The 26,166-nt window shown below is 45.4% G+C and overlaps 1 protein-coding gene across 1 annotated transcript in view; it reads right to left on the bottom strand.

The window, feature by feature from the left end:
• CLPB (caseinolytic mitochondrial matrix peptidase chaperone subunit B) overlaps positions 1 to 26,166 on the bottom strand; it is a 143,065-nt gene that overhangs the window by 23,620 nt on the left and 93,279 nt on the right. Inside the window, exon 6 of the mRNA XM_049780501.1 lies at positions 9,381 to 9,478. Coding sequence (XP_049636458.1) covers positions 9,381 to 9,478 — 98 coding nt within the window. The remainder of the gene's footprint in view (positions 1 to 9,380; positions 9,479 to 26,166) is intronic.

Raw genomic sequence — 26,166 nt, 5'->3', positions numbered from 1 at the left:
CTGGCTTTGTGTAAGGCACACTCTGGCCCCGTTTTCCAAAGAAACTTTCTGCTCCTGTAACTCCTCTTTGGTATCATTGCTACTGGCTAGCTTCTGAAGTCCTGCTGTTTTCCTAAGAAAGAACAAAGGTCCTGGACTGAAAATGGTGAGCAGGGGGAAATGTATCATGATCTCCTTGTTTCTCATGTACTTATAGACAGCCTGGGAAAGATGCAAACTATGGCCTGAGACCAAGTCCATCTGATGCTCTCAGCTGAGAGTCCCAAATATTGAAAATGATAGGGCCAGAGAGATAGTATGGAGGTAGCACATTTGCCTTGCATGCAGGATGGTGGTTCGAATCCCAGCATCCCATATGGTCCCCCGAGCTTGCCAGGAGTAACCCATGAGCACTGCTGGATGTGACCCAAAAACCAAAAACCAAAAAAAAAAAAAAAAAAAATGAACAAAAACCCCACAAAAACTAAAAATGATAAAAATATACAGGACACTGGGATTAAAGCTCGTAGAAAATCACTGTTTAATCTCTTCCTAATGCTTAATATAATTTTTTGTTTGTTTGCTTTATTTGGATGAGGTTTTTTCCAGCTCTGCTAGTAGGGCCCTATTCCCCTTTCAGTGCTTGGGGGTCAAGTGTACAGTAAATGCTCTAGTCTGTTAAGCTCTTCTGGACCCCTAGCACACATTGTGTATTTGAAAAAAATTTTTTTAGAGGTCAGAGAAATGAATCAATGAGCTCAGCACAGACTCTGCATGCAGGTGGCCCAGGTGTGATTCATGGCACTGTATGGTTCCTTGACCACTGCTCAGAGTGACACCCTACCACCACCACCGATAAAGAGAGATGGGGATATCTGCTAAATACCACGGGTGTTGACCCTTAAACAAAAACAAACACACAAAGAAGTGTTGAATGAATGTTTACTGATATGAATCCAGGCTGCCAAAAGGCCAGTGGGGGGAATCTAGGAAAAGATTTGACTGGGATGCACAGATTTTACTTGAGGGACAGAAGCAAGGAGGACAGGAGAGGCATTTGGTTAGAGGTTCATAGATGGAAGCTAAAACTGTGCATGCTCTGAGGAGAAGGGTAAGAAGGATGAGGGCCAGGCTTTGCTCCGACAGGTTCCTTTATAGCAGGCAAGCAGCTGATCCCATCTGTAGGAGCTGAGGGCACTGGGCAGAGAAGCAGCAGGATGGAGCCCCAGGAGCAAAGGGGGTGGGGGAACCATCATCTTCTCAATAAAAGCCAAGTGCAATTAGCTTCAGAGGCCCTCACCTGGAGCTGGCAGACACCCATGCCCCGTGCTGCATCTCAACTGGATAATCACAGACCCTGGTTTCCATCAGTTCTGATTTAATATGGCACCCCTGCCTCCTGGCTCTGAGTGCGTTTACAGGAAAACACCCAGGAGAAGGCTAGCTGGGCTCATGGAAAGGTGGGTGGCCAGGCTGAGAGGATCTGTAAGGGAAAACTACGAGGAGAAGGGGGTCTGGCGGGTGCCTCTCAGGGAGCAGTTCTGGGAGAAGCTGGCAGAGTCCCCTCTTTAAAAGGACAGCTGGGGGAGGGGGTGGCGAGGTGGTGCTAGAGGTAAGGTGTCTGCCTTGCAAGCGCTAGCCAAGGAAGGACCGTGGTTCGATCCCCCGGCGTCCCATACAGGGGGGGGGAGGGGCCCAAGCCAGGGGCAATTTCTGAGCTATTAGCCAGGAATAACCCCTGAGCTTCAAATGGGTGTGGCCCAAAAAACCAAAAAAAAAAATAAATAAATAAATAAAAAGGACAGCTGGGGGAGGTGGTGGTGGTTGCCAGGAGGAGGATGGAGTGATAGTACAGCAGGTAGGACGCTTGCCCTGCACAGCCCAATCTGCATTCCATCCGGCACTCTATATGGTCTCCCAAGACTACTAGGGAGATCCAGCATAGCTGAGTGTGAACCCAAAACAAAACAAAAAGAACCACAACAGTTACTCCTAGCCCTGGACTTTGTAACAAGTTTACTGAAAATAAACTCCACAGCAGTTCTCGCCAGCAACACATATCCTGAATTGAATCATAGGGAAAAATTAGATAAACCTAAACTGAGGACCATACAACAAAATAACTAGTTTGTACTTGTACAAATGTTAAAAGTCACGAAAGACTAAGGAACAGTTCCAGATTAAAGGGAACTCAAACAGGACAAGGGAATGGAGTTGTGGGTAAGGCTCAGTGATGGAGCATGTGAAGCTCTGGGTTTGATTCCTGACACCACCAACAAAATAACAAATAGTAAATAAATCCTACAAACCCAGAGTTTTATTTCCCCTTAGAAGAGAATTTCTCAGACAACTGGCAAATTCTAACTTACAGTTACAGATTAGTTAATATCAATGTTAGTGCTTTGATTTTGAGTAGTTGTATTTCTGTTAAAGAAAAAAAACCTGTGTTTTAAAGTAAATACGACAAGTATTTGGAGTAAAAGGAACCATATACAATGTATAATGAACTCACATGTTTCAGAAAAAAAATGTGCCTCTTATATACACATGAATGATGTATGTATATGTAAGTAATAAAGCAAATGTGATAAACTGTTAACTGCTGGTAATCTGGGTGAAGAGTTTATGGGAGTTCCTCATAATATTTTTGAAATGATGTACAAATGAAAGCAAAAAATTCAGGATAATGCTCTTCCTTAGGGGATGAGAGTGCCTGGAAGGGCTTGGGTGCATGGAATAGTTTATCTTCTCATCAGACAGGTTTAGTTTGTGGAAATCCTGTGAGCTGCAGGTTTAAGCTATGTGCCTTTTAGACAAATATATTCTGATAAGGTTCTTTTTTTTTTTGTCATCATGGTTGTTTTAAATTTTATTTATTTATTTATTTATTTATTTATTTATTTATTGGGTCATACCAGGCAATGCTCAGGGGTTACTCCTGGCTGTCTGCTCAGAAATAGCTCCTGGCAGGCACGGGGGACCATATGGGACACCGGGATTCGAACCAACCACCTTTGGTCCTGGATCGGCTGCTTGCAAGGCAAACACCGCTGTGCTATCTCTCCGGGAACTATTTATTTATTTATTTTTGTTTCTTGTTTTTTTGTTATACCCAACTGTGGTCAAGGATTACTCCTGGAGGGCTCTGGGGATCATATGCAGTACCAGGGATCAAACCAGGGTTGGCAAGGCAAGTGCCTTAATGCCTGTTCTAGCTCTTTGGCCCCTAAAATAAAAAGTTTTTAAGATATTAAAAACAGAAAAAAGTAAAGGTGTGGCCCCTAGAGCAAGCAGTGCTCTGTGAGGCCTAGAGGGGTCGGCAGTGGAGGCCGGCAGAGCTGCCCCACCCTCAGGGCCAAGCACAGGGCACTGGCTAAGATGACGCAGGGAAGGACTGGGAAGGGCTATGCTGCATCCTATGGCAAGAGGAAGAGAACCCTCTTGCCCTCCAGTGTCCCTCATCCCTTCTTCCCTGGCAGGTTTCCCTTAGCCCACATGGGAGCACCCAGGCTTGCAGTCTGAAGGCAGACCCTGGGGAACACTGCCTCCCCAGCCACCCCTGCAGCAAATGAAAAAATATAGAGCTCGAAATGGTGCTTGTTATTCTGTCACTGGGATATGCAAATAAAATATATATGATAGGTCTATCTGCCTAATATCTCTGCCAATTCATTCTCTGGGTGTGATTAAAATGAGCAATAAATTCCACGAGAGTCTCAGTGGAGTGAGGATCTGGAATGGAGACGCAGGCTGGCACCAGCATGTCCCCCTCAGCTGAATATTCATCACGAATGAGCGCCCCATATTTTTGTTTTATCTGCCATCATGAGCACAGTGATATATTTCTATTTCTCTTTCGTTTCTTAGTTAAAACTCAAAAATGGTCTAAGCTTTCAGTATTACTCTCCAGCTGGTAAGATCCTCCAAAGCGAGACCACAAGCCACTCCAATATAGAGGCTGCCCAACTCATTCTGCCTGGTGATGAGTCCCGCTTTGTTGTTTTTTATTGGGGGGGGGGGGTCACACCCGGCAGCACCCAGGCGCTACTCCTGGCTCTGAACTCAAAAACTGCCCCTGGCAGGCTTGAGAGACCATATGGGAATCCGGGAATTGAACCCAAGTCCATCCTGGGTAGGCTGTGTGCAAGGCAAACAAATGCGCTACTGCTGTGCGCTCTCTCCGGCCCCGAGTCCTGCTTTTTAGGAGTCCCATGCTCCCCACTCTGTGAAACCTTTCTAATGCAACAAGTCAGTCAATGGGACCATCTCTCCAGCCTTCTCTCCCAGATAAAGTCGGGGGGGCCCCGAGGAGGTGCCTAAAACAGAATGCTGAGAGATCCATGAAGAAATATAAGTTAGGGGCCGGAGGGTGGCGCAAGCAGTAAGGCATCTGCCTTGCCCGAGCTAGCCTAGGACGGACTGCAGTTTGACCCTCTGGCGTCCCATATGGTCCTCCAAGTCAGGCGCAATTTCTCAGCACATAATTTGGAGTAACCCTTGAGTGTCGCCAGGTGTGGACCAAAAACCAAAAAAAAATAATCATTCAGAATGCTTAAGGGGCAGAAATTCTTAGAAAAGCAACATATTTAAAAAGGCAGACTGAAATAACAAATTAAGACTCACAGAGAGCTTTGTGAAATGGGAAATAATAAATCACCAAGAAATACTACTATGGAAATAAAAAAGCATATCCAAAATATGGGAGCAGGGTCATAACTCCAACCCCTTCAGGACCAAACAGGACAGAGAAATGGCTGATAGGCAAGGGTGAATGAACGTATAACAGGGATTATGGTCACATTCAAATCTGAAACAACCTCTGGGCTAGCAAAATAAAACCTGGCTGACATCCCTGGCACATACAGTCTATTATCAACTACGTTGGAAAAAAGAGATCATTCACACACACACACACACACACACACACACACACACACACACACACACACACACACACACACACACACACACACACACACACACAGCTGAGAGGAGACAAATCAAGTATCATAAAAGAAAATATGATTCAAATACCAATAAATAGTTATTTAGAACAAGTGGATTTTGTTTTTATTTTTGAGCCATACCCGGTGGTGCTCAGGGATCACTCCTGGTGGGCTTGGTGGACCTAATGGGGTGCTGAGAATTTAAATTGGGTTGACTGTGCGTAAGGCAAGTGCCCTACCTGCTGTACTATTGCTCTGGCCCCACAAGTGTATTTTCTTGATCTCATTTGCTTGCTCGCCTTCACATACAGCTCTCCTACTTGTAAAAGAGCTACTTTATAGATGTTATAGGATTAGGAAGGATATAAATGAGAGCACTGGCATGGTGCCTCAATGCACTCAGTGAGTGGTTCCTGCCATAATCAGGGACTGAGAATAATGAGGTTAGATACTGTTGGTCAGGCTCAGACCTGAGACTCAGCACAGCTGACAACTCTTCTGGGAAGAGTTTTCTGTTCCCAGGCAAGATTAGAAGTAACCTCGGGATTCCATAGTCCCTGAATTTGCATAGTTCCCTTACTTGTCCCCATAGGAACTTCCACATAGCACAGTCCCCTTGCTTGTCCCTGTTGGGCCATGAACAACTCAAGCGTTCAACCACCTGCCTTCTTCCTACTAGTCTGGTGCACAGATGTTCTATGTAAAGATGTACCAAGTGATTGAAATGTCTTAATTCTTTTTATTTTTGATGAAGCAAGAAAGGTTTTTACTGAAACTTATTTAGAAAATTGTGAGTGGTGAGAAAGGGAGAAATGCATGTTCGAGAGAGAATACAGGTTTCTCCAGAGTGGAAATAAAGAAACAGAGACAATCAAGCAAGATACGTGTTCAAGGGAGAACATGTGCTTAAAGAGCAAACTGAAATGAAATGCCTTCATTTTATGAATTTCCTCCATGTTTCAAATTTTCTGCGATTGGACTTCTATAATGATAAACTGTCTAGGATGAGCACATCTTTGATGGCAGAAGTAGACGAAGGCTGAGAGAGGTGGCAGAAAGGCATTGGATGGCTTGAAGGGGAGGAAGATAATATCAGAGTGGCAGAAAGCCCCGTCTAGATAAAGAGCCAGTAAGAGAGAGCGGAGGCCGGGCCTCACTCCCTCCAGGCCTGAGTCATTATGTTACAAAGCCTGTACTCAGAGGAGCTCTGCAGCTGACTCACATCATGGGCAGAGGGAGACAGATCTTGGGTCTAAATAAATGCTGCCTCCTAATGTGAAGAGGTAGTGTTTTTGCAGCTTGGAGGAATAAGGCAGAGCAAGAAGGATGGTGACTAGGTAGATGCTGAACAATCAAGAGAAAGATGATGCAGCTAATGTTTAGGGAAAGCTGAGGGTAGGTCACAGGGTAAAATCTAATGGCACAGTCGTGCAGTCAGAAGTTCAGTGGCCAGTAGGACTGATGAGGGAACTGGTGTGTAGAGGAGTAACAAGTCTAGTGAGAGGCTATAGGAGTCATGGGGACTCTAAGTGTTTGCCAGCCTGTAAAGGCAGCCCCTCCACCAAAAGAGTGTTCCTTCCCATTAGGTCTCTGTGTAGCTGTTACTCCTAAATCCAGCCTTGTTCTAGTGTGGCTCTGAGGGAGTCTCACAGAGTCCTTCTTGAACCTTCTTATCACCCAGCCTGCTGCAGCCTCTCCTCCTCTCCAGACAGGATGCCACCACAGCTTTGGTCCTGACATCAGGCTCCCCTAGAACCTCTAGAACCTGAAATTTGGTGGTGAACTAAGATTAGTGCTGTTTAGTATGTGGAAGAAAAGGATCTTGCTTCCAAGGATCCCTCTGTACCTGTTGGCACTCGATGCCTCTATGTGCCCAGGTGAGACTCTCAAGCTTATTCTTTTCCCTCTGGAAAACGACATTCCTGAAAGGATCCAAAGCTCATTAGGTCCCTGTGTGCTGATAACGAGCAGAACCTCCTGGCCTTCTGCAGATACATAGTGAATGAGCCCACAAAAAGGGAAATCTTTGCCGCTTTTAAGTTGAAAAACTAAAAAAAAAAAAAAAAAATTATTTTGTCTTTGAGCCATACGGGGTGCCACTGACCACCTAAGTTTATTAGGTGTAAAGCAAGCACCTTATCCACTGTACTATCTCCCCAGCCCCTAGAAATCTTTGCTGTTTTAGCTCACTGACAGTCTGGGTTGTTAAAAGAGCATAATTGAGTTTATTCTGACTGACAGATAAGTGTATGCTGAGCAAAACCTGAGATACTGTTTTCATTTCAGAGGTAAACTGAGCTTCCACATGTGGAGATGAGGAGGTGACAAGCCCAGACAAGAGAGGGAGGGCACTGTGGTAAGAAGGTGCAGATTCCTGCTGGTCTCAGCAGTGACCTGGGCGCTCTGGCTCAGGATGAAGTATATCTGCCTCTAGGTGGGAATATGTCACATTGGAATGGGTCAGAGCCAGTCAGCAGATTTGCCGAGAGATTTTTTGGTGCTGGAATGAGGGAGAACCTGGATCCTCATATTCCAATCCTGCTCCTGAACCTGCTGTGCTTGAGTCTGTTTCCATCCTAGTGCTATCAATTCTGGGAAGGGAAGCTACATGGCTCTGTTCAGCCATTGCTTCCTCCAGAAGAAAACAAATTAGTTGATTTAGGTTTCTGAGATTTAAGATAAATGCTCATAGAAGAGACTCTAGGTTGCTCAGGAGGAAATGACAAGTCAGTGGTTTGTGTGGGAGGAGGGATGGGGGATGGCATGAAACCCTACTTCAACCAGAAAGAACCTCTCTTTCCTTCCAAATCTGGTATTATGTTTCAGGTAAGAGTTCCCGTCACGGGCCTCAATAATTTCAAGGTTCCTACCAGCTTTGAAACTGTGATTCAGGTTCTTGGGTTCTGCCTAGTAGCTCCCAAGTTAGGGCTGGTGGAGCAGAGGGCAGGCCATTTTTAGAGTGTTTTGAACTCTGGTCGAGACAATCAAGTGAAGATGGAGAGTGTTTTGGCTTTTAGGGGTGGGATGGGAAGGGTATGCTTGATAAGGCCATGAAGAACAAGAAACCAAGGGATAACAGCATGTGAGCTAAAGATCCAGTCTTGAGCTAAAGTAATAATACAGTGGGTAGGGAATTTGTCTTACATGTACCTAACTAGGGTTCAATCCCTGGCACTATTTTCCCCCCCTAATTTTCATTATAATACTATCATTTACTAAGTTGTTAATAATAGAGTCATTTCAGGCATTAAATGTTCAAACACCAATCTCATCACCATTATGACTTCATCAGTGTCTCCAATTTTCGCCCACTATCCTAGCCTGCAGGTACCAATAAATTAACTTCATATCATTTACTTCAATATAAAGGCAAAACTTAGATCAACAAAGGTCAATTGAAAATGATTGTTATAAAAAAAAAAAGAAAATGATTGTTATATCTCTCCATGGTGTTACTAATCTCAGTGTCTAAGGATTTATACTCTGTTGTGGCTGGTGCTAGCTGAGCCTTCTGTGTTATTGTTTAGGCTCACTGAGGTTAGTAGATTACTTATGTAACTTTCCTATCAGATTTCTTATGACTACTGGGCTCACACTACTATAAGATACAGAGGCATTGAATAGCTACATGCAGCTGCACAGTCCAGAATTTATAGATCTGAAATAAATTTGGTGTCTTGGCAGTTTGATAAGGTTAAGTCACAGAGCTGGGATGTTTCTGTTGGAGGATTTTGGGGTTGGCATGGGGCTGCTACAATTTTGCAGAAGAGGGAATCTTCCACCCCTTTCCCAATTGATATGAGGATCTCGGTACCATATTTGGTTCCCCAAGCCCTGCTAGGAGAGACTCAAGAGCATAGAGTCAGGATTATGCTCTAAATTCTACTAGGTGTGGCCCCAAAACAAAAAAACTAAAACAAAGATCCAGTCTCACCCTTGCTTTTCCTATGAAAAGGAGTTTGGGCTGGGGAGATAGTACAGTGGAAGGGCATTTGACTTGCATGCGGCTGACCCAGGATAGAACAGGGTTTGGTTCCTGGCATCCCATATGATCCCCCGAGCCTGCCAGGAGTGATTTCTGAGCACAGAGCCAGGAATAACCCCTGAGCACCACCGGGTGTGGCCCCCACAAAAAAACAAAACACATATACAACACACACACACACACACACATACACACACAGAAAAAGAAAAAGAAAAAGAAGTTTGAGGCCTATCATCTCAAAAACTCAATGAAAAGGATAATTCTCAGGTGGCAGAAGAGTGAAGGTTTCTTTCTGGTCAAAACAGGAATACATTCCTATTCTAGAAAAGACTGCAGGCTGGATTTGTATTATAACATTTAATAATTCTCAATGGAGAACGGGCCTTTTAAGTGGAGCCTAAATTAACTTAAAGAGTTGAGACTGAATAATGCCTAGAGTATCCATGGACCCTTGCTCTTCTAAGACGTACCTTGATCTCAGATGACCTCAGAAGCTTCATCACCTCCCCCTCACGGGCGTAATCCAAGGGCGTATGTCCCATTTCATTCCTCTGCACGGGATTGGCTCCTGGCAGAAGAGGGAGAAAAAGGCTCAGTGAGTGATTTCTCTTGGAGGTGACATGAACCCTAATTTCAGGGGGAGGAAAGTTCATGGAAACAGAAGAGCAGCCAAAACCTGTGAGGCAGCAACATAGTGGGGAAAACATTGCATGTTCTCCACAAATTCCCAATCCTCTTCCAGGGGTTGCAATATTGGGATCCTACCTGTGAGCACACACATATGCAGAAACATACCACTCACCTTTCACAGATATAACTGCATGTATACTATACACAAACCATACACAACTGAGCATGACACATATTGACCGTATATTGTATGTTCTAACAGCCATAAATCAAAGTCATTTGCATAAAGATAGACATTTATAAAGATTATATTAGAGTTTCTTTCTAAAGCACAGAATACTGGAAAAGGTTATAAAAAGGTGGGTCAGGGAGAGAGTTCAAAGGGCTGGAGCACATGTTCTGTATATGAGAGGACTGTGTTAGATCCGGCATTGAATGGTTCCCCAAGAACTGCAGGGAGAAATCCTGAGTGCTGAGCTGGTGGTAGATCTCCCCTCCCTACAAGCACTGTAAGGTGTGACCTCAGAACCCCAAAACCAACCCCCAAACCCAGAACTATGAATAGGTCTTTTTTCTTCTGCTCTCTTTCTCTCCTTAGTCCTCTCTTCCATCTGGAAATTTCCTGTCTGCAAATTTGATGAATTCTCTAGTGCAAGTTGGGCCATACCAGCCCCATGATTTCATCCTCTTACTGAAGTAGCTGTGGGAAGTATGTAAAAGTGAGCAAGCATTTCCTCTAATCTTTAGTCTAAAAAGAAGGGGCTTGAGTCACCATGTCTGCACCCAGATAGCGGACTCACTTTCTTCTTCTTTTTTAATATCTTTATTTAAACACCTTGATTACAAATATGATTGTAGTTGGGTTTCAGTCATGTAAAGAATACCCCCTTCACCAGTGCAACATTCCCATCACCAATGTCCCAATTCTCCCTCCTCCCCACCCACCCCCTCTCGAGACAGGCTTTCTACTTCCCTGACTCACTTTGTTCTTGAAAGAGATGTAAACCAAGCCATGAAAAATTATGGGTACACTGGGCATGCTGCTGAAAACTGGCAATCTCAGGAAAAGAGGGCAGGCCAACTCCCTACCCTGCTGAAGTCGAAACTGCTCCACCAATTACCCACAATCATCACTTCTCTAATGGCCCTGCTTCACAACTCCTTAATGACTCTCTTCAGAGACACCAATCTGACCAAAACGCTAGGTATGCAGGTATTTGGGCTTATATCACCAGGATATTTTTTGAGTGAGTGTGGGCACTCCCATACACACACACCTCATATTTCTAGAAGCACTGGTAGCTAAAAACGAAAACAAAAACAAAACAAAACAAAACAAAAAACACTCCACAAAAACCACACTATCGGCCCGGAGAGATAGCACAGCGTCGTTTGCCTTGCAAGCAGCCCATCCAGGACCAAAGGTGGTTGGTTCGAATCCCGGTGTCCCATATGGTCCCCCGTGCCTGCCAGGAGCGATTTCTGAGCAGACAGCCAGGAGTAACCCCTAAGCACCACCGGGTGTGACCCAAAAACCAACCAACCAACCAAACAAACAAACAAAACACACTATCAGCATTAGTGCTTGGAATTCCTGGACTGTGCAATTGCATTTATGGTTCTGTGATAACTCCACTTTTTGTTTAATACCATCATCCCTGTTGGAACACACCAATTCAGATGCCAATGTGTATCTGAAGCCACCTAATGTTCAGAAACAAATGAAGTAACAGAACGGTCAACTAGCAAACCTCTGACAATGACTTAATGACCTCATTGAAAATACATTGATTTCCACAGAAATTTTTTTTCCACAAATTTTCTTGTTGCTGTAAACTTTATTCTTTTTTTTTTAAACTAATTTTGCTCCAACTTATCTGTATTATGATCAACTAGTCAACATGTGACACATCCTCTTTAAAGTAAATTAGATTAAGAAAGAGGAAGGGACTTTCTGGAGGCACACAGAGCTCCATCCTCCTGATTCTATTGACTATAGAAAGCCTTGGCAATTATGGAAGAAAAGTGTCTCTGATTCTCATGTTGTTGCTACCCAAAACCCAAGCTGGGGCATCTCACCCTCCTTTTCAAAAAACATGCCCACTTCAGCAAGCAATATGAAATAAATTTGTTACATGTCTGCCAAGGGGATAGACTGGGAGGGGTGGAAGGGAATCTGGGGACATTGTGAACATCGGGAGGGAAGGGGACACTGGTTGTGGAACTTGTGTTGGAATATTATATGCCTGAAACTACTTTATTATATACAACTTTGAAATCACAGTATCTTAAGAAACATCCTTGATCTTTCTTGCAGATGAAGCAACACAACAATCTTTTTTGTTTGTTTTGGGGCCACACCCCAACACTCAGGGGTTACTCCTGACTCTGTGCATAGAAATTGCTCCTGGCAGGCTCAGGGGACCATATGGGATGCCAGGGATTGAACCTGGACCTGTCCTGGGTCGTCTGCATGCAAGGCAAATGCCCTACCACTGTGCTATTGCTCTAGCCCCAACACAACAATCTTGGGACTGTATATATACATCAATAGTTTTCCGTGGATCTGGCATTGAGGATGCTCCCACATCACCACACAGATGCTGCCTGGGCAATGATGTGCAGTCCTGGTAGGCATCCAAACTAGTTCTTTTTGATCTATTCCCTTCATGCCACTGATTACAAATCAATACACTTTTCCATAAGTATTCCCACTGCAGCTGGGAGTCAGTTTAACTCAATCACTGCCCAGAATCCCAGGGTGTCTTCATAAATAATAATAATTTGTTATTATTATTTTGCTTTTTGGGTCACACCCAGCTGGGATCAGGGTTTACTCTTAGTTCTGCCCTCAGGGATCACTCCTGGCAAGGCTCAGGGGACCATATGGGGTGCCAATGATCCAACCTGGGTTGGCTACAAGTAACAAAAGGGCTTTAACACCTCTACTACCTCTCCCTTTCCAATATCCTTAAAAGCTGTGACTGCGGTGGCTTCCTGAGTGACTTGTTCCTCAGTGATAGAGCAGTGATGAGTTTGAAGTGGAAGTACAAGTGTAAGTTTGTATCTTCTGCAAAGAGATGCAAGCAAGCTGTCTGGTCTCTTTATATAGCTACCTTCAGTGAACACAGAACTTTTGCTGAGTCATTCATCAGCTTTTGGAAAATTGGGCTGTTTCTTCCTTTGGTTACTGTGACTACTGCTGCTGTGAACACTTGTGTACAAGTCTTTGCGTGGATGCATGTTTGCATATCCTCAGGGAAAATATCTAGGAGTTGTTGATTATGATGATGGTGGTGGTAATAGTCACTGGTAGTTATTGAGCACTGATTAGGAGTCAGGCTTAGTGTGCCACACTTTACTTACATTTCTATCCTTTAATCTCAACCACCACCCTGAGGGATAAGAATTAAAATCCTCACGCTAGATAGAGTAATTGGGCTTAGAGAAGTAAAATAACTAGCCCCAGGCTGGCCATAAAGCTAGCCACTAGCTCGGACTGGGAGTCAAATCCACTCCCAGGATTTTTTTCTTTTCTTTTAGATGCTGGGACTTGTCCTAAGACCTCACACATTCGCTCTACCAGAGAGTTATATTCCAGGTTTTCCTTCCTTTCTTCCATATTGTTGGCACTTGCTAGAAACTTGACATCTGGATGTTGGATGAAGGGTAGGCAGCTGAAGTCAGTGAATAATTTTTTTTCCTATTTATATTTAGGGGTGGGGTTGTTCATAGCTGGCAGGGGTCAACTCTGTGCTTGGAGACATTCTTAGGAGATGCTTGGGGGAACATGGTGCGTTGGGGACCAAACTTTGGTCCCCACCATGCAAAGCACGATTTATATGTACTCAACCTTTTGAGCCTGCCTCTGTCCTTTCATATTTCCAATCCCTTGTTCAGTATCTTCCTGGAGTTCTAGAAAATCACATTTTTTTTTTTTTTGGCCACACCTGGTGATGCTCAGGGGTTACTCCTGGCTATGCGCTCAGAAATTGCCCCTGGCTTGAGGGGACCATATGGGACACCGGGGGATCGAACCGTGAACCGTGATCCGTCCTACGCTAGTGCTTGCAAGGCAGACACCTTACCTCTAGTGCCACCTTCCCGGCCCTGAGATCTTTTTTTTTTTTTTTTTTTAGTTTTTGGGTTACACCTGGCAGCGCTCAGGGGCTACTCCTGGCTCTACATTCAGAAATCGCCCCCGGCAGGCTCGGGGGACCAGACGGGATGCTGGGATTCGACCCCACCATCCTTCTGCAAGCAAGGCAAATGCCCTACCACTGTGCTAACTCTCCGGCCTCACCAGGAGAGATCTTGAGAAGAAAAAGATTTCAGAGAAGTGGAGAGGAGAGTCGGAAAGGGAGAAGGTGATCAGGAAGAGGGGAGGGGAATGAGCCAGGGAGAGAAGAGGGTGACTGTGGGAGCACGAAGAGGGGTGAGATTAGCTGCTTTAAACAAGGGCTGTCAGTGATCTATATTTGCTTACAGAATGAAAAATGTACCCCATAAACATTGGCCACTGAGTAATTTCTAGTAGGAGTCATGTCACTTTTCATCAAGGACTGGACGGGGACAGGTGGGACATCTCCGCACCTGGGTCAGCCAGCAGAGGGATGAACTCCAGCCCAGGAGACTACGCTGGCCACATCCCAGCTCCACGTCTGGCTGAGGAGTCAGTCTGGCTTCCTGAGGTACTGGGGATCAGGGGCCTGCTCCCCGTTAGGCAGGCTGGGATGAAGGGGCATTGTGGCACATGTCCATCTGATATTAGCCTCCAACCCCCGCACCCTGACTCGGGAGTTCCAACTTGACTAATTGCTGTAATAATTGATAGAACCTGACTTCTACAACTGATCGATTTCACCTCCACGACCAATGGCCACAAACCATTACACTCCAATAAATAACCACGCAGGGCCTCACCCGCCTGCCCTCTCCGGGGGCATCAGGATGGCCCGTGCCCTGGCCTGACCTCCCCTTGCCTCCCACCTAGGGCCCCTCCAGGCCGAGCAGCTGGTCTAGAGGGCCAGGCCTCTGGGAGCAAGTGAGAACCGGACGGAGGTGGGGAGCGCTAATCGCAGGCCATCCGTCACCTCCCACTGGCTGTCTGGGGCCAGGGCCAACACCTGGAGCACCCCAGGCAGTGTGGTGCAGGACCCCTCCCCTCTGTTCTCCGCACCAGATTAGTGTGTCCCAGCTTATAATATTTGATAAATAGCAGCCTGGCTTCCTGGCAGTGCGGCTGCGGCTGTGGCTGCCCGCTCCAGCCGTGGAAGGTCACTCATTGGGGAAATATGTTTCTGTCAGTGGTATTGAAAAAAGTTTAGTGGAGTGACAGGCCTCAATTTTTCAAATTTTATTAACTCCATCCTCTTAACCATTTGTCTTGAATTCCTTCAGATTCTGGGGGATCTGTCAATAGGACTTGGGCCAGGAAGGTACAGTGGGGGTAGGTGGTCATGGTCCCCTGGATGCCAGTGGCAGCTTGGGTGTCATCACAGGAGATAAGAGAGATGGGGTAGAATGAGTTGGTAGAGGACTTGGCCCACTGCTTGTCTTGGGCACAGTTCCTACCTTTGGTTTAAACAGAAACAGGCTGAAATGGTGTCTCCTTTCAATAACCCAAGACAAGGAGGCCCCCATGAACTTACCCAGTACCAAGTACCCAGCCACAGGTTCATGGCAGAGTAAACTAAACTATGACTAAACTAAATCTGATTAAACTGTGTTATAGCAACTGCACCATGGTCTTCCTTTAATTATCTATTCATTTTTGGTTTTTTTTTTTTGGGGGGGGGCACACCCAGAAGAATCACTCCTGGCAGCACTCAGGGGACCATATATAGTGCCAGAGATCAAACCAGGGTTGGTTGCATGCAAGGCCAATGCCTTAGCTCTTGCACTCTCTCTCTCTCTCTGGCTTCCTATGTTCTTATCAAAGACAGTTTGGGTATTGCCCTTCATGTTCCCATTCCACCTGTTTCTGACTGTCCCCAGGACTACTCACTCAGCATGAAAGCAGCCTATCTCCATGGAGGCAACTCTGAGAACTCAGCTTTATCCTAGTACTGCCTGCTCACTGCCTTGTACAGTTGTACAGGCCTGTATCTGCCATGTGCTGACAATATGACTGATTCACTAAGTGACAGAACTCGTTCCAGACATGGTTTATGCTGGCCCAGTTTGTCTCTGATACTTCTAGATGCTTCTCTCTACCCAGGTCAGGTGGCCCCAGAGCCACCTGGGAGAAGGGCATGGAGTTTACTTGTTGGGGAGATGCTGAACTCAGGTCTTCTCTATGCTGTTAGGAACAGCTCACAATCAGTGGGGTAGGGGTGACTTCCTGTCCCTTAACACTATTGTGTTCTGGCACATGCTTTCCTCTGTAAATATCAATGAGAATGTTTCTAGGATGCTTTTTATTTTTTTATTTTTAAGTCACACCTGGCAGTGTTCAGGGGTGACTCCTAACTCTGCTCTGAGGTATCACTCCTGATGGACCAATTGGGATGCTGGGGATTGAATCTGGGCTGGCCTCAGATGAGGCAAATAAATGCCCTATTCATTGAACCATCACTCCAGTCCATCTAGGAGGCTTTTAAATAAAACAACAGAGTGACCCAATGCAAATGTGTCTGATGTTATTTATTATCCGTAATTTTGAAACGTCCCCCAGCACCCCTTTCTCCCACTTCTGTCAGCACGGATAAATGCCAGGGACTTGGATCTACCACCTCTGCGGTTTCCACATGCAGATCGGGTGTGGGCAGTGTGGGAGGGTTCCCACTCTCTGTGATCTGGGGCACTTTCTTCACTTCTCAAAGTTAATGACAGTTGCCCAGGGGTTTTATCTGGACTGAGGAAGATAAGAAACTTGAAAAATGAGGAAAAACATTTTTTTTTTTTTTTGTGGGGCCACACCTGGTGACACTCAGAAGTTACTCCTGGCTATGTGCTCAGAAATTGCTCCTGGTGGAGGGGACTATATGGGATGCTGGGAATTGAACCCAGTTCTGTTCTAGGTCAGTCGCGTGCAAGGCAAATGTCCTATCGCTGTTTTATCCTGCTCTGGAAAAATATTTTTTGCAGGTGCTAGAGAGATAGCCCGGTACATAGGGCACTTGCTTGCATTGTAGACAACCAACAAAGGTTGGATCACCAGTACATATGGTCCCCTGAGCCCTCCAGGAGTGATCTGAGCTCAGAGCCAGGAGTAAACCCTGAATATCACCAGGGGAGGCCCCAAAACAAATATTTTTTTATTTGCATCAGATGGAAGAGAGTCTTTGAGTGACTTTACACTCATCCCCTTTCCACGTTTCTCCCAGCCCGTCATCCATCCAATGCTCACTGCTGTCACAGTCTGTGCACTCTCACCAAGCAGCAGACTCTACTTCGACAGGAGTGACTCATTCCTGAAATCAGAGACATTGGGGTTCAGCAACCTGTTCTTTGCGGTTGTGAATATATATCACAGGATAGTGTCTGAGAGTTGAGACAGACTGATCACCCCAGGCGGCCACCCTGCCGGCAACCTGTTCCTCTAGATCCAATCCCTGTTCTGGACAGCAGAATGCCACCCCACAGTGATACTCAGTTTTCACCCTTGCTGGCCTCCCCCCACCCCAGTGCATGTTCTCCAGCCCCCTCCATTTCCTGGAAGTCAGGCCTGCTCTGTCTTCCTGGAGGCTGAAGAGATGACACCTGTCCCCATAGCAGGCAAGCTCCAGTTTCCTGACCTTTTTCTGGACCTCTTCCTGTGACACACAGTATAGAGTATATGTAGATGGGCACATGGGGGCTATGCCTCTCCTGAGACTAAGAATGTTTTGGGCTTTATCGTTTTTTTTTGCAGGGGGAGTCATACCTGGCAGTGCTAAGGTGCTAGTTGTAGCTTGTGGATCGCTTATAGTGGTGTTTGGGAGACTATGAGGTGCCTGAGATTGAAGCAGGTATTACAAAGCATGTGCTCCAGTCTTTTGTGCATCTCCTGGCCTCACAATAGCTCTTTACTTAGTATCTACTATGGGCCATAACCTGGGCCAACTAGTTCATGCCTTATTTCCATAGAACAATCTAAGAAAAATAGGAGAAACTGGAGAAAAAAAGTTTTTTGGTCTTGTTTTGTATTTTAAGCCATAGCTTGCCTGGTGCATGTCCAATGCTTACTGTAACACAGGAATGCTGGTAGGTGCAACCCATGTGTACTGGCTTGAGATAATATTTCTTTTCTTGCTTTATAGATGTTTTCAAATCTGGTAGAACAAGGTAAAAGGGCATTTGTTGGGTGTAAGATCCTTATAGGCATTTGTTGGGTGTAAGGTCCTTATAGACAGTGTCTGAATTATTCTTCATATAGACACTGAGAAAACAGGCTCAGGGAGTTAAAATAATTGCCTATTATAAGGAGAGTATTAATCATAAATTGGCACTTAAAGGGGGTAATTGTTCTATTAATCTCTTGCATGGCTACATTTTTGTTTTGTTTTGTTTAGTCTTGGGGCCACAACTAGCACTGCTTGGGAGATATGTTTGGGTTGGTACTCAGGGGTCACTCCTGGTGGTGACTGGAGACTATGTGGTGATAGAAATGGGGTTGCTGCATGCAAAGCTGGCATTCTGGCTCACTGAACTATCTTTGCAGCCTCTAAGTTTAAAATTTTACATTTTTGTTCTTAACAAAAGGCAGGTTTGGCTTTCCACTATCTAGCTCCCTCTCCTGAGTGGCTCAAGACCCAAAAAAAAGGGAAAATTAATCTTTCTGCTTCCTTTATGAAGTGGGAAGTTTTTGAGAGAGGATTGGGGTAGATGGTGGTGAAGTAAGGGAGCAAAATTGGGCTCCTTTCCCTCCTATTCAGACTTCTCCTGTTTGGACAGAAATCCAGGTTAAGTGGCCACCCAGAAACCACCCAGATGTTCTGCCTCCTGGAGCGGAAGTTTTTATACTGGACAGAGCATTGATCACGTGGCCACAGCCAGCCCCACTAGTCTGAGAGACTGTGTGTGTGTGTGTGTGTGTGTGTGTGTGTGTGTGTGTGTGTGTGAAACAGTGATAGCACAGTGTGCAGTAGTGAGGAAAGGAGAAGGGTTGGGAAATGGAGAGCTACAACCAAGTGGGAAAAAGAAGGCATTGCCTTAAGTGAACACTAAGAAAAGAAATCTAGGGGAGCAGGGAAAGCAGGGTAAACCTGGAGACTCTAAACTTTAGGGCGAGCAGGAGCGAGTGAGTACCCAATCTTCTCATTAAAGTTTCCCTCAATCAGCCAACATTATCTTGGGCCTACTCTTGGGTTTGGTTCTAGCATCAACCATGGGATTGGATATAGAGCAATTCCCTGGTGCCAGACTTGCCTTTGCTCACCCCTCTGACTAGACATTTCTATAAAACTCAACTCTACTGTCCCAGCCTACGAATATTCCCACTTGCTGCAGACCACTACTCAGACCACTCCTTTGACCAGCTATGATCACTTCCTTCACACACAATAGCCTGGGGTCTGGGGTCCCATGTCTTCTAAAGGGATGCTGTGTGCATGCATAAAGCAGTGATGCTGGGTTGAAGATATGGTTCAAAGGACTGGGGTGCAAGTGTGGCTAGAGATGAGGCTACAAATTCAATCCCTGGCACCATCACCCTCCCCAACATCCCCAGCACTGCCAAGGTGGCCCTGATAGCCATCAACATTGCTGCCCGAGCACCAAAAATGGTTAATTAATTAATTAATTTATTTTTGCTTTTTGGGACACACCTGGTGACGCTCAGGGGTTACTCCTGGCTCTGTGCTCAGAAATCGTTCCTGGCTTAGGGAACCATTTGGGATGCCAGGGGATCGAACCATAGTCTGTCCTAGGTTAGCACATGCAAGGCAAACACCGTACTGCTTGTGTCACTGCTCTGACCTAAAAAATAGTTTTTAGAGTCAGGCCAAGTATGGCTTTGGATGGTTCCCAGGTTCTCCTTGCATGGCTAGTGAGCCCCCCACAACTAAGAGAAGGGATGGTGGTGAGTATGAGGCATCAGCCTGGGTTCACGGAAGCAAGTCACACCACATCCATCTCACTCCCTTAATTTTTCAGGACTCTGGTGGGCTGAGTCAGTGTGATCAGGGCAAAAATCAGCTTCACACTGGACAAAGACATGACTGAGCAATAGAGAGTCAGACACCAGAGTAGGGTGGAAGGAAGTGACTGATGGGCTACACAGACCAAGGAGAGCAGAACAACAGAGGCAACAGGAAGAACATTTTCACATAGCCACAGGTCCACTCCTGTTCAGTATGTTCTCACTAACGTGGATCTCCCAGATATCAACTGGCCACCAAACTGAAGACACCAGATGAGGGTGGGAAGGGTACTGAGGGGGAGATGAAATGAATGAGGTGAAAATAAATGGGAAGTTAAGGGACTTTGGAAGACAAAGTAGAGATGGTTCTTGATTAAGGCAGGAAAAGGTTAGATTCCAGGTGAGAATAATGGTTGCAAACTAGAGATTTAGATGGTAAAAATATAGCTCAAGACATGCTTGCAGTTATAGGTAACTAGGGTGCCGTATGTGGTCCAGAGAGATAATACAGGGTAAGTCTTCGTATGGTCAACTCCAGTTTGATCCCTGGCACCATATAGAGTCCCCTGAGCACCACAGGAGTAATCACAGATCGTTTAGCACAGAGGTGGTAATAGCCCTGAGCACAGATGAAGCAGCCCAACAACATTCATAACTCCCTGCTGTCTTCCCCATTCTCACATAAAGGGTCATCCTGTAAACTAGGAATTAAATTAATTCTACATAAGCAGAAAGGTTAAAATCAAGGTTTCTGGAACAAACAAGTTCAACCAATGATGGGCCTTGACCCAGCACTTGGTCTATAGTCACCTGGCAGATCTATTCCACATGAGTTTGTAGAGCTTTTTTTTTTTTCAAGGCTAGTTGTGTCCATTCATTCACAAACATTTTCTGAGAACTTTCTTCTATCTGGAACTGTGCTAGGTGCTGGGATATACAGAGGAAAAAGCAGGCACTGCCCCTTCACCTAAGGAGGTCCTGATCATGTGGGAGATGAACAAGTTCATTTTAACTGCTTTTGGTGTTCTGATTATAGGCTTCCTCAAGGGGAAGACAGCTTCTGCTTAGGGTAAACCAAGGAGTTCCTGTGGAAATTCAAACAGATTTGTTCACTAAAGGTTCAATCAAGGCCATGTCACCTGCTCAAACCACCTACTGACTGGAGGAATGGCAGCGTAAATTGGAACACAATTTGGGAATCTTTGTGAATGCTGTTTTCCCTCTTATGGGCTGAGTTTTGGTCTTTGGCTGGGACTTGTTAATGGGCCCACAGATTGTCTTACAAGTGACTGTGGTGTCAGGGTGAAGTGATTTAGCCAGCAGGGCTACCCAACTCTCCATTTCTTACCCACCCTATGGGGACTGCTTCAGCGCGGACATAAACATGCTCCTGCCGTTACCTTATTGCACTCGTCACAGGGGGAGGCTGGAAGGCTTGATTCAGGGATATGATTGGATTTTAAATCCCAGTCTCACAGGATTTTAATTACTGGTCTGGGGCAGCAGGGATAGGCGCTGGCTGCCTTTGGATGGAGGAGGTCGATACACCACTCCACAACATATTGAGCCACAATGCCTGCAGACTCTATTGCTCTATTTAATCATCTTTTGCAAAATTTACAGTGGAACAGGAGAGATCAATACGGAATTTATCACATTCTCTTGTAAATATGAGCCAGGAAAGAGTTCCAGGCAGTTTGTTACTGAGTGGGAGAAAACATGTCTATGTACGGCTGGGCATTAGACGATGAGACAAAATCCATACTTCTTGGCATAAGCTACAGACACCTGACCAGTTCTTCTTTAAGCAGGCAAGTTCAATGGGAAGAACACGGGTTCATTCAAACAAACAACCAAACATTCCCAATTCCAGGGCACCTATTTTATACATTTTGTGCAGGCTCTGGGGACCAAGCTGGCATTTTACTTTTTTTTTGTTTTTGCCACACTCAGTGGTGTTCTGGGGTTACTCCTGGCTCTGCACTCAGGAATTACTCCTGGCAGGCTCAAGGAACCGTATGGGATGCTGAGAATCAAACCCGGGTTGGCCACATGCAAGGCAAATGCCCTACCCTACCCGCTATGCTTTCATTCCAGCCGTGGCATTTTACTCTTGAGAACACCACCACCACCATAGAGACTCTGTCACTTAGCAGTGGTGGAACTTGGCAAGTTATTTAACACCTGAGTGCCTTTATTTATGACAGTGGAAAATGGAGGCAAGATGAATATCAAATATGAAGGTTATTTTTAAGTAAGAGAGAAAAAGCCTCAGCATAAAGCTTCATAGGTCAGAAAGAGTCAATAAATGAGTGATTGTTAGCTTTATTACAACAACTATTATTTTTTTGGTTTATTTACTGTTTTATCTTTTTGGGCCAGGGGTTACTCCTGACTCTGCACTCAGAAATCACTTCTGGGTGGGGCTGAAGAGACAGCATGGAAGCAGGGCATTTGCCTTGCATACAGAAGGATAGTGGTTCAAATCCCGGTATCCCATATGGTTCCCCAAGCCTGCCAGGAGCGATTTCTGAGCATAGAGCCAGGAGTAACCCCAAAACAAAAACAAAAACAAAACAAAAAAAGAAATCACTCTTGCAAGCTCTGGAGATTATATGGGATGCTGAATATCAAACTGGGTTACATGTAAGACTAGTGCTCTATTTGCTGTACTACTGCTCTGGTCCTTTATAGAGGAAGGTGTATCTCACATAAATTAAGAGACATAAATGGTGAATTGAGCCAGTCACCTTATTTCTGTAGTAGATAGAAGGTTGGCTGGGTGGCTTTCACAGGTTTTATACCTGAACAGGGTAATTGGCAGCAGAATCTGTACAGGACAGACCAATAGCTGTTTCTTTCTTTTTCTTTTCTTTCTTTCTTTCTTTTTTTTTTTTTTTTTTTTGGTTTTTGGGTCACACCTGGCAGTGCTCAGGGGTTACTTCTGGCTCTATGCTCAGAAGTCGCTCCTGACAGGCTCAGGCGACCATATGGGATGCCGGGATTCAAACCACCCTCCTTCTGCGTCTAAGGCAAATGCCTTACCACTGTGCTATCTCTCCGGATTTTTTTTTTTTTTAAGTTTCCACTGTAACCTTTTATTTTAATGGTTTGAACCCAAGATCTCACACAGACAAGGCAAGTGGTTTACTGCTGAGCTCCATTAGGCCCTTCAGTTGAAATCTTGAAAACAACAACACAGCCTCCTAATGTTGCTGTGGGGAAGCAGAGGGCAAAGTTATTCATTTCATGTGGGTGGACCAGGAAAAATGACCTCCGAGAGACATAAGTGAGTTGAAGCTTAAAAACAAAGCAATCTGAGATGAGAGATGGGAAAAAGGGATGCCAGACAGAGGAAAGTAAAGAACCAAAGGCTACAGGCATAAGCCATATGTTGTCAAGAGCAAACAGTGAGGTGGACTCTGGCAGAACCAGCCCTGGTCTCCTCAGCTCCACTTCTGCACATCTCCCTAGAAAGTATATCCTGAAGCAAATCATTCTCTTCTTGTTAGAGGAAACAGAAGATCTGTGGGGACCTGCTGAGATACTGCTATGTTGGGTTCGACATCTGAGTTTATCAAACACGCACAGAGAGGATGGTTCTCACAGAGGGAAGTGGGAGGGCATTATGGGGTAAGGCTAGATCGAAGGGGAGCTTGTAAGTAGGAAGACCACCCAGAGTGCTGTTAGATCAGTTTAGGTAAATGATGGATTCTGAAAATAAGAACTAGACATAGAATACCTGAAGGAAGATTGGCTTAGTGGGGAGCAAAGAAGAAATCATCAGATTTGCTGCCTTTTATTTTGGTTTGGTGATTGGTCGATGATGCCATTCACTACATAGGGAAGATGATAAAAGTCTGAGGAGGTTGAGCCTAGATAGATGCATGGTCTATAAGATATCTACAGAATATGAAGCATCAAAGAGGTATTGGAGGTAGGAAAATACTTGGTTTGTTTGACTATAAATATATGGGCTAGTCCAGTTGGAAAAGAGGTGATTCAGAATCATTGGAATGAAAGAGCCTATGCTTATCTCACATTCAGAGCTTGGTGAAGAAAAGCACCAAAGCAAAACTCCTGCCAATAGCCTGAGTGATAGTACAAAGGTTAAGGAGCTTTGTCTTATATGTGGCCAACCCTGATCCCCAGCCACCCCCCACCCATTCCCTATACCCCTGCATCATCAGCAGTTCCAGAGCAGAGAGCTAGGAATAGACCAGAAACAAGGCTGGGTGTGGCCAAAACTAGTCATAGTCCTCCTGAAAACAAAGATCCAAAGAAACAAACAAACAAAAAAAAAAAAACCCAAAACAAACAACTTTTGCCAAAAACTGCTGCCCAATGTAAACCAAAAGCAGGGGTTTTCTAGACAGTAGCATGTGACATAGGATGGAAAGAATGGTAATCATCAGTTCATTTTCAACAAGGTTCCTGCAAGGCTAGCTCTATTCCCCACTTCTCTCCACAATCCAGCACTGATTCCCCCCTCAAGGTGGCAGTGGACTCTGTGACCAGAAGCAGCTGGGTGCAGCTATCAGAAGAAAAAGGGTCTGGATAAAGCATAGTCCAAAGTGGACTGTAATGAGAGCCTGGATCTCTGTGCTTCTGCAATGCTGGCCCCTCCGCGCCCCCCCCCCCCCCATCTCCTCTGCAAACGCCAGCTGAGACCAAGGCTGGAATGGAGTCTGGGCTGAATTTGCAGTCATAATTACAGCACTGACGTCGGGGCCAGAGCCACCATCGGCAGAAGGTGGCGGCTTTTGTTCCTGCCCTGAAAACAGTGTCTTCCAACATGCTAATCACACTTCTGCTTCCATCTAACAACATTGAAGGGAGGCTGAGGCAAAGGCACACAATGCCCACACATCTGGCTAATTCAGTTAGTAGGCCAATCAATCTTGATGGGTTGTCCATAAAATACCAACAACCCCCTAGGATTGTGCTGACCAGATGTTTAAGTTTCTGCTTGCCAATCCCAGCTGAGTGTCCATAGTGGGGAAGAGGGGTTACCAGGAGATGGCTTCTGTTTCCAATCACATGTCTATTCCCTAAGCTATGGGGCAGGCCACTGAAGTGCAGAGATACAGACTAGCTGGCCTGAAGGTAGGCACAAGGCCTTAGGTATTTGCAGTGCACTTGGAAATGCCTATCGACATAGGAACTGGTGACTTCTTTATCACTGTAAACAAGTTGCACTTCTCAACTGGAGAGAAGCAATTTAAAATTTTTAAATGGTATTTTATTGACTTGTGTTTATAATTTTTTGTTTTGTTTATGGGCCACACCTGGTGATGCTTAGGGGTTACTCTGCACTCAGGAATCACTCCTGATGGGCTTGGGGGACCATATATGCAGGAGATTGAACCCAGGTTGACAAACTGCAAGGCAATCGCCTTACCTGCTGTACTATCTTTCTAATCCTTTATATTTATAACTATATTGTAGCTTGGGTAACCTGGTTACAATAGGTTAATGCTTATGGTACTGATGTACAAAGTCATTGCAAATGCTTCCTCCCTTCTCCAGAAAGATGTCCAAGACTGGAGCAATATCAACTATGATAATAAATGTAACAGGCTCTATCCAGCACAGGGCTTGGGCACTGTCCATCTGCTGATATTGGCTTTTCAAACTCCCATCAAGGTATAGGGGCTTTCTCATCTCCCATGCACAATTGTTGCTAGACTAACAGGGTCAGGGAGATAGCTCAAAGGGTGGGAACACCTGCCTGGCACATGAAGGCTCCAAGCTTGATCCCCAAAGATACAATGTTTGAGCATTGCTATAGCCCCTCAGTACTATAGAGTCATGTATGGTTGGGAGAGACCCTAGACTCCTTGAGGCATTGCTAGGGTGACCCTAGAGCCCCTCAGTATTATGATGTTATATATGGTTGGGAGAGATTCTAGACTCCCTGAGCACTTCTTGGAAGGTCTTCCTCCAACAAATAAACAGAGGACCACAAAGATGATGCCAGTTTGTGCTCCTTTCCTTCATGTCCAGCAGATGACAATCACCAGAAGCCAAAGAAGAGAGTGGGAGGCAGGGAAGGAGAAAATGAGCAGGCTGAGACAGGGATTAAGGTACTTGCCTTGCATGCAGCTTACCCCAGTTTACTCTCTGGCACTTTGTGGTGCCCTGAGCACTTCCAGGAGTGACTCCTGAGCTCAGAACCAGGAAAAGCCCCTGTGCATCACTGGGTATGGCTCCCAAACACAAAGAAGTCATGGGAGACAGCGTGAGTGCACCACACAAGGACGTATGACCACAGTGACCACCATTGCCAGGCATGTGTGAGGCCCTATCACTACAACATCATTCATCAATCACAGATGAAAGGGGAGAGAAGGAGTTAAAAAAAAAACAAACCCCAGCTCCATTTTTTGTTGTTGTTGTTTTTGTTTTTTGTTTTTAGGTCACACCAAGTGACTCTCAGGGGCTACTCCTGGCTATGTGCTCAGAAATCACTCCTGGCTTGGGGGAACCATATGGGATCGAACAGCGGTCCATCGTAGGCTAGCGCAGGCAAGGCAGACGCCTTACCCCTTGTGCCACTACTC

This window comes from Suncus etruscus, chromosome 9 (genome assembly GCF_024139225.1).
Source record: "Suncus etruscus isolate mSunEtr1 chromosome 9, mSunEtr1.pri.cur, whole genome shotgun sequence".
Lineage (NCBI taxonomy): Eukaryota > Metazoa > Chordata > Mammalia > Eulipotyphla > Soricidae > Suncus > Suncus etruscus.
This window is presented reverse-complemented; position numbering and strand designations above follow the sequence as displayed.